This window comes from Vanacampus margaritifer, chromosome 8 (assembly GCF_051991255.1).
Source record: "Vanacampus margaritifer isolate UIUO_Vmar chromosome 8, RoL_Vmar_1.0, whole genome shotgun sequence".
In the NCBI taxonomy this organism is placed as follows: domain Eukaryota; kingdom Metazoa; phylum Chordata; class Actinopteri; order Syngnathiformes; family Syngnathidae; genus Vanacampus; species Vanacampus margaritifer.
The window spans coordinates 1,787,123-1,796,402 of record NC_135439.1 but is presented as its reverse complement, the minus strand read 5'-3'; the positions used below and the strand labels follow the sequence as shown (position 1 = coordinate 1,796,402).

The 9,280-nt window shown below is 40.7% G+C and overlaps 1 protein-coding gene across 3 annotated transcripts; it reads right to left on the bottom strand.

Annotated features, from left to right (window-relative positions):
• Window positions 1–3,400: 3,400 nt before the first annotated feature.
• ccdc51 (coiled-coil domain containing 51) lies at window positions 3,401–9,279 on the bottom strand. 3 transcript variants are annotated; one of them, XR_013295115.1, is made up of 8 exons: window positions 9,128–9,279; window positions 8,453–8,518; window positions 8,214–8,373; window positions 7,848–7,985; window positions 7,347–7,718; window positions 6,345–6,814; window positions 5,225–5,298; window positions 3,406–4,246 (listed from the first exon to the last, which is right to left on the bottom strand). XR_013295115.1 is itself a non-coding variant. In XM_077573836.1 (7 exons), exons 2-6 carry the CDS (start codon window positions 8,455–8,457, stop codon window positions 6,359–6,361), a joined length of 1,131 nt encoding a protein of 376 aa, XP_077429962.1. In that variant the 5' UTR covers window positions 8,458–8,518; window positions 9,128–9,279; the 3' UTR covers window positions 3,401–5,298; window positions 6,345–6,358. The 3 variants fall into 3 exon arrangements, 2 of the variants coding, with proteins under 2 accessions (XP_077429962.1, XP_077429961.1); XM_077573836.1 differs by having other exon boundaries at window positions 3,401–5,298; XM_077573835.1 differs by lacking the exons at window positions 3,406–4,246; window positions 5,225–5,298 and having other exon boundaries at window positions 5,345–6,814.
• Window position 9,280: the final 1 nt, after the last annotated feature.

Genomic DNA, 9,280 nt, shown 5'->3' with positions numbered 1-9,280 from the left:
GTGATCAAACACACTTCTGGGGATGATTTTTTCTTTAAAATAAAAAAATAATAAAAATAATAAATAAATTATATATATATATATATATATATTAAATCTCTCAAATAAATTCCACCTTGGAAATGGCCAAAACAACCCAAAAATGGCCACTTCAAACCAAAATGTCACCATTATTTCCTGGTATTTGGTACTAAAAAGATTCTTATCAGATAACTTCAATGGTATAAAAGTCGACCCTTTACCCATTAAATGCCTCCTCACCCCAATGCCGCTCCTTCCTACAACACGGATTAAGATATTACATAAATAATCTGATTATATAAAAAGAATCATTGGGACTGGCTGGAAATGATGATGTCATTGTTTAATGCCGCCAATCATCGTGTACAACAATTTACAGTATTTCACCCTTTTCTTCACTTCCTGTTTGTCCTTTTGTCATTTCCCCTTGCCATTGCTCGGTCAATCCACGTGATGTGTTGCAATTTTTACTGTCACTTTTGCAAGATTCCTGCTGACAGTTTGCAGTTAATAATTAAAAAGTCATCATCTTGGATTCTTCCACTGGCCACACTCGTTTTTATTGTTATGTGCTTGTTAATAATCTGCAGCTGATTTACAGTAGTTGTTGAGGATTTAGCTAAAAAAAAAACAACAACACGGTCCAAGTTAGTCGGTTAGAAAAATGTGTTCATGTTATCATTAATCATTACCTTTTTTCTAGGATTACCTCTGACCATAAATCACAACTACGGTAGCTTCTGGTGCATACAGTAACATTACATGGGTGATGGTACATGCCTGAACATGTCTTTTCATTTCTCTGTGCTTCAAATTGGATCCCTTGCACTCTTCAATGGCAGTTTCAAACCAAAATTGCTGACTTCATGTGTCTTTTCAGGCATTCATCCTTGAGACTTGGACACGACCATAAAATGTCATATTGCTCAGTCAAACTGGTTTTGGGAGCTGAATTTTCTAAATAAATAAATAAATAACCAGCCTTAAATTGCCATCTTGCAAACAAAAATGGCTGACTTCCTGTTCATTTTACACCCTAGGTCCTTGAAACTTTTTTTGTGGGTCAACTCATGATAGAAAGGCCCACCAAATTTCATATTGTAACGTAGAACTGGCTTTGGGGATGACATTTTCAGAAAATCTTGATGAAAAGTACCTCAACGATAAATAAATAATTGATACTTTATATGACCACCTTTGTCTACTCAGGATGGACACATCAAACAAACTATGTGAAAACTGGCTTCAGGGGCTGAATTAAAAGAAATTAAATCGCTTGGACCATCTTATCTTTCACAGATGACTAAAAAGGTCACTTCAAACCAAAATGGTTCCCTTCCTGTATGTATGAAGACACGAGTTCTTCAGACTTTTTTTTGTGGGTCTTCTCATGATAGACATGCCTACCAAATTTCATGTTGCTGAGCCAAACGGACTTTTTCCAAGTGTCTCTCTCACTCTTCATCTTTGAATACGGCGGTGTCAGCCAAAGTACAGAATGCCTGCTCCGTATGTTACGTAACCAAGCCCTGTGTGAAAGTTACAATGAAGTGAGGTGACAAATGGAAGTAGAGAAAGACGAGGCTTGTTTGGACATTCTTGAGGGTCGGAGGTACAACAGTCCGCTTGGGCCACACCTGCCATCAGTCTTGACGCTCTCCAAAACACTGCAGTCAAACAAACAGTGTTGCTAAGGGAGTCCACTTTGAGGTCGAAACCTTTTGTCCGAAACATCAGCAGACCGAATGGTACTGTGTCGTCTTCCACTCAGCTGTTCGGAACGATTGGACGCCGGCCCGTGGTTTCTTCCTCCAGATGTCTTTGACATGCGAGCGGGAAATATGCAGCGGGAAATCTGAGTGCAGCGGTTTTCCGAGGACGCGACTCCCCAGTGGGAAAAAAACTCACCGCAATTCACTGTAAAGTTACAAAATACACATGCTGCGGACGTTTCATCTTACATGGATGATAGGACTTGAATAGTCTGCGAGTAATCGACGACCAATGCCCATGTGGAAATCCGCGGGTGCCGAATTGCTGCAGGGATTAACTGTAGTTGAACTTGTAATATCACCATTCACCACTAGATAGCAGACTTGTCTTAGTTATACTTATATACACTGCATCTTATATGGCAATAAACTACAATATGAGTAAGGCCTAATCATTTTTTGGAGTTTATTTTTTGTGGGGGGGAAATGATTTATTGCACTTAATGTTTGTTTCTTGTTCAAAGGAACCCTGACTGTAATGATAAGTTTGCTCCATATAATTTATTAGGTTGTTACTAGCATAACTATGAGATTCATTTTTCAAAACTCATTTCCAGTTTCGCCGCCATTGTTGTTTGCGTGACGTAGAATGGCGCTGCCCTCTCGAAGCAAAACGGTACGGTTGGGAGAGTGCTCCTCCCCCACGCCGTCCTCTTGTCGTCATTCACCAGACGCATTGAAAAACGACAGCACGGCGTGGGGGGAGGGGCACGCTCCCAACCGTACCGTTTTGCTTCGGGAGCGTCTACGTCACGCAAACAACAATGGCGGCGTATGTACAAATAGAGTTTCTACAAAATGTATTAAACCGGAAATGATTTTTGAAATCTCAATCTCATAGTTATGTTAGTGACAACCAAATAAATCGTATGGAACATACAGTCAGGGTCCCTTTGAACGAGAAACAAACATTAAGTGCAAGAAGTCATTTTGAACATTTTTTTCTCTCTCACAAAAATCAACTCAAATCCTCCAAAAAGGTGCTGCTCTGTATCAGAAATAAGTTTTCAAAATGTGAATACTTGTACAGTAGGCTATTGGTTTAAAAAACAAAACAAAAGTGTTAACGAACATCCCTAATGTGAATCCACTATCCAGCATGTGCCCTGCCGACGTGGCCCGCATGCGTGTCCTGTGAAAGTGGACAGTTGGCAGCGTGACAAAATCTTTAGGTGATGATTCAAGTTGACGTAGGCAAGTTAAGCATACACCACTGTGTAAACTTTCATTGAAATGCAGAAAAGACCGATGCAATGTCATGGCGCTTCGAACAAAATGACCCCCCATTTCTATAGCTCCGTTCACACACGAACGTGTCTAGACAAACTCACATCTTTGATCCTATGACCCTGCGTCAGCAAAGACGGACACACGCACGCCCACACACAAATCCCTTACTCAGTTGAACTCGTTGACCTTGAAATGCATTGTATGTCATTTTCCTTCCCTTTTCCAGACTATCAGTGCCTCTTCTTTTTTGTCCTCTCACCCACCCCTTCAAAAATTGTAAGTGGTTTTCACTTGATATGTTCATTTGCCAGTTGTGTAGCATGTTCTCTTGTTTGCATTTAAAAAAAAAAAAAAAAAGACAACATGAACAGATGATGGCATTGTGCGGTGAGATTTTTATTTTTTTTTTAAATAAAAATGTGTTGTAAATTTCACATATTTCAAGAAGTCTATGATCCATTTTTTTAATTGCCAAATATGAGGCTTCAAAATTGCGAAAGGGAAAAATGGATGCTACTTAGTCTAGCATCTTTCTCACGGCTACACAAAACGACATGCGTGAAACACAAAAATATCACCGTTCAAACCCTGCGCTAGCTGGAATACAGCTCACGGGGTTGACAACGAGGCACTCTATGCAGCCATGAGTATCTGAAGAGTCTGGTGACCAATCACCATTTGCCATCATTTTAATCTGACATAGTTTTTCTATCCAAGTCATCATTTGCAATTCTAATTTCCCGTTCTTTGTTTATATTAATACAGCATTTGCCTACATGTGCTTTATCTATGCGTGCCCTGCGACCAATCCTTTATACATGAAAATGGCTTTCGTTCATTGCAAAGCAAGAGTTGGACAAAGTGCACAGTAGCAGATTGTTGACAAACTCGACTGAAATCACAACACTGAAGACGCCTTATGCGCCGTCACATGTTGGCTTCCCCTAAACATGGAGGAGACATTTTTCCACAGGAACAATCTCACCACTGGGAGCCATTCAATAATTAGCGCGGTCATAAAAACACGGCCTTCAGGGAATTATAGGTGTGATAAACAAAGTAGTAGTGCTTTGATCCACACCATGTGACTACTGTGTTTATTCACACACTGACCTGAATTGCATGTCGATGTGATCATGTGATGTACCGTACCTCCTGGAAAACGTCCTTCCTGCTTCAATATCTTTGATCCGATTGACATTGCAGCATGATGACATCATCACCTGTAAACAGAAGAGGAAAAAGAGCTTTCGAATCGGGTTTATTAATGCTAACAGAAAACACTGAATTGAAGTAAGAATTTACCAAATTTGTGTTAAAACTATGAATATAAAAGCAAAGCGTACCTAAATTAATGTCCATCCAAAACTATTTAAGGAAACAAGGCTTTGCATAAGCAGCTACAGATGAACATACACGTAAAAAACATTATGTTGGTGTTCCACAGGTGTGCGTTTTACGCCCACTTGAGCCTCCTCCAATCCCCTCCGCACCTGCACTGCCTGAGCTACTAACATTTAAAAAGCATCAATTAACACATCAATCTTTTTTTTTTTTTTAGATAAATCTAATTTCAGAGCAAATTGCTAGCTGCCTCTTTGGCCAATAGGTGCGAATGTGAATCTCCTGGTGTGTATATCTGTCTGACAGCCGGCATGAGATGGAGCTGGGAATGATGATTGCGCTAAGAAAAGCCTCGGCAGCTGCTGCAGAGGATTTACCAGCGCACGAACGCACAAATACAGAAATAAGATCGCGTCAGTTCAAACGTAACGTAAGGCGGCACAGCAATGACAAAGCCTTGACAAATCTTTCGATTCACTTTCACATTTCAACAGGATTTTTTTTTTTGTATTGACTTTGTAACATGCTATATACAAACACTTGTGTCTTTATTGCCTTCTCACCCACCCATTATGAAATGAAACAACTAACAACAAATTTAGTCTGTAAAAAATGTGTGAGTGAACTATTAGAACCTGTTACATATTTTTAATCTCTGTACATGACTTGGAGGCACTTTCAAGTCATTTTCAGCCAGACGTACAAGAATTGCTGATCCTTGGGGGAAAATATGCCACATGCAGGTTATCAAAACACATGGGAAGTGTTTTCAATTGTAAAAAAACAAACATAAAATGTATTTTAACTGTAACGCCAGTAAAAGACTAAGAATATTAACACTTGAAAAGTATACTCACCATCAAGTTGCCGTGTGATGGAAGCAGTGCTGGCTGTGTGAACTGTAGACATTTATCTATTACAGTAGAAAAGCCTATATTGAACAAAACGGTAAAGATATGAAATAGAGTCAAATTGAATAATGTTCAAAGACATTTTTATGATGGACATTCTTTTTAATCATTTATGGTCGTGTGAACACAAAAAAAAGTGTTACCTCGACAGCATTGACAAGCTTAATTAGTGTCTTTGCTGCCCTCTGCTGCTCACAAACAAGCAGAGCAGCACTTGGTCTTCATTTTAATTGTGAGTCTGTGATTGGTCCCAGTGCAACGTGACGTCAAAGGTAGTATACTCGGCACAAGTGGTGAGAAGTCATCATAAGTCAGTCTCAACTCTTTTTTTTTTTTTAACCTCAAGTTTCAAGCAAGTTCAGAGTTTTTCGCACATTAGCCAATTTGCACTTCACGTAACGTTAGTCAACATTTTTTCAGAGCTTGTCACCAACTTTTTTTTTTTTTTTACCTCAATGGTTCGCTTGAAAAGAGAAAAATACTTTATTGAAAACGTAATTTGATAAATGTTCAAAACGTAATTTTGGGGGAAAAAAGCTTGAATTTTACTAATTTTTGTAGATTAGCCCCCCCCCCAACAACTCACACTTTCTTGAAAAAAAGATGGTTTCGATTTTTTTTTTCCTCAAATGCTTTTAAAAAACTTTAATTTTGAAAAAGACTTGTAAGTTTTTTTTTCTTATAGTAATGTGTTGTTTCTTTGTCTTGTTTTTAGAACTGTTTTCATGGAAGCCACATTTTCTTGGAATTTTTATTTTTATTTTGCAAGAAAAAAAAAGGCCAAAATGTTACTATTTTTCCATCTTATTTCACAAGGAGTATGTCAGTTGTTGTTTTTTAATTCCCCCAAGAATTTACACTTTTTTTTTTAAGAATATCTCTTGAAAATGATGATTTTTAAATGTAAACATTCAAGACTGAAGTCATTTACTTGAAGTTGAAGTCAAATATTTAATTTCAAGTCTTAAAATGGCCGAGTAAAGCCTGACTCAAGACAAGTCATGTGACCCCCCCCAACATCTTTGCCATTATTATTTAACTACTGTAGCGTGAGAGGCGGTGTTACCATGGTGACCGCCTCTAAGCTCCTCCTCTGAGTAGCGCGTACACAGCTGTGACGGTGAGTGCGGCGGCCGTGTACGCGAAGGCGGCGCTGTATAGCGTGCTGCGGCCGATCCGCTCGCTCAGCGTCCTCTGAGTTTCCGCCGCAGAGCCCGGCGTCCACTCGGACCCCCGCCGGGAGCCGCTTTCCAGAAGGTTCCTCACGTGGGACAGCTCGCAGCGGACCCCGCCGAGGCTTTGCCGTAGCTCCGACACTTGGGGTAAAAGTGTCTCCAGGAGCGTCGAGCGGTCCGCGGGGGGAGGACCGCTCCCCTCAGGGACGGCGACGGCGGCCCCCCGGAGGGAGACCCTGAGGCTGTCGATGAGCGCCCCCAGCTCATCCTGCTGCGTGCGATGGTTCCCGGCTTGGATTCGGAGGGCTTCCTGCAGGCTTTCCGGACCCTTCTGGGCCTCCAGCAACAGACTCTTCAGCTCCTACAAAACAACACACATGCACATGTAAAAAATATTTATTCATATTTTTGTTACTATTTACAATAAACCAGTTAAACAATTATTTAAAAATAAAAATAATAAATATTAAACATATTAGTAAAATTGTTTATTTTTAATTAATATTTTATGCTATCATTTACATAAATTAAATTAACTAATTATTTACTGATATTGCTTTTTTCATCGTTTTACTTTTTCCTATACCCTTTTCGTAATCTTGTTTTTTGAAATTGAATACTGGTAGCACAAAAATGATGTCATAGCTGAAAAAAAAATATTTTGTTGTGTATGTACAATTGTTTACATATATATGTATGTATGTATGTACTTTTCTTTTCTAATAAAGTTTGTCTTGTCTTTCATGTATATTTAAGATGGTTGATTTTATAAATATTTTGATTTTAATATTTACAATCAATATACTAATTGTACTAATCTTACAACTACAAAAATACAACAACAAAAACGGGCAAGTGAATGCAAGCCAAGCCCTTTCTTGCCGCATCCTCACCTGCAGGCGCACACGGTTGATGTACGTGGAGCCCATGACGCCGATGAGAGCGCCCAGCACCGACCCAATGAGCGACCAGTTCTTGGTGCGCTCGGCCCGCGTCCGCTCCTTCTCGTGACTCTCGCGCACGGCGGCCGAGAAGGAGGCGAAGGTCTCGCGCTCGGCCGCCTCGGCGTGCCCGTGAGCCGCGCGCAGGCGCCGCTCGTCCAGCAGCAGTCGATGCTCCAGGGTAGCCAGCTCCAGGTAGGCGGCCTCCTCGCGGGACACGCGCTCCAGGCGGGCCCGCGCCTCCTTCAGCCGACCCTGCACCGCCTCCAGGCTGCCGTGGGCCTCGCGAACAAGCCCCCTCGACGTCAAGAATGACGCCTCTGCCTGCAACGTCATTCAGAATGGATAAGCTTTGTGATTGGCTTGCCAAAACTAGAAATTAGTGGGGGAAAACAAATCTGCATTTTTGGCTTTTATTTTGAATTTAGTCCAGTCTGGGTTTTTGTTTCTGACCTCTGTGACTTTGGTCTGCGCTTGGCGGACCTCATTGAGGCCGACAAACTCCTCGTACTTCTCCCACCAGCTGTTCATTGTGGCGGCGGCCATCAGAGCAGATTTCTGGCTCCACTGCTGCCCCAAACGAGCAGCATGCTGGACAACAATAAATAAATAAATAAATAAATAAAATAAAAGTAAAATGGCTTTTAGTAAATAAAGTGGTTTAATAACATTGAATTACTAGTATTTCTGTGTTTCATGCATAGCTCTGACTTTTGTCTTGCAAAAAAAAAAAAGGACCAAATGAAATAATTGAAGTTACCGTTGTTTTTTCATTATTTTCTTTGTGAAAAACGGCAGGTTCGTAAGTGTTTTATTTACCTGTAAGGCAGACAGAACTCGCTCCTTCACATCAGGACCAGCCGGGCCTGGGCCACTGGGTTGGTGATGGGCGCCGTAGGTTCGGACCGCGTGCGCCCGGACCGGCAGGGGTCCGAGCAGGAAGAGGCGGGACCAGCAGCCCGAGCCATGAACTCGGTACCTGGCATGAACAGCGTACACAGTGCGCATCAGTGTACTGTAATGTAGTCTATTGTAGTGTAGCTTTAATGGGAACATACCTCATTGAGAAGTGCAATATGAAAAGAATCGGAACTGCAATTTGTCCCCAGCTACAGCGATACCACCTGTAAGTGATTGGTTAGATTCAGGCAACCATTTTAGCATCAGGGAGAGCATCCTAACAGACTGCATCTAGTTTTTTTTGGCATCATTTTTTTTTTCCAAGTTTCAACCATCCCTAAGAGTCGATTTTTTTTCATGTAACCTTAAATCCTCCCTTCGTTTGCTTGAATCTTTGTTCTGCCTACCACTTTTTGCATCTTGCTTCTTGTTTCCCATGCTAAAACAACTATTTTGGTCTTCCTTCTTTCGCGACCTGTATGATACTGCTTTATAATTCACTTCCTTGACTCAATTTATATCATTATATGACAGTATTCACTGCAACTGTAAAAAAGGAAGAAAAAATAAAAAAGTTAAAGAAATGTATCCCTACTATTGGTCCACCCAGTATGCTATTTTGTGCACTAATAGGATTCTATATTTCGTTTCCTCGTACTTATGTGACAGTAATGTGTAATCACAAACAATATTTATCTGCCCATCCTTTTTGATTACCCGACTAGCTGCTGCTAATGTCCTCTACCCATTTCCAATGGTAGCAACCTAGCATTTAGCATCACGTCCCGGTCTTGCTCTGTCATGTGGTCTATTTATATATAAAGAAAATATACCTGTATTCTTGTGCGTTTCCGATACAAACATGTCACTGGGACAATATTTTCCAATGTCCCAAAGTCGTCATTCTAATGCGAAAAGAGACAGTTAGCCAGATGATAGCATGTGAGTTTTGATCAGGCATATGATGGTGATTCTATTTCCGGGTT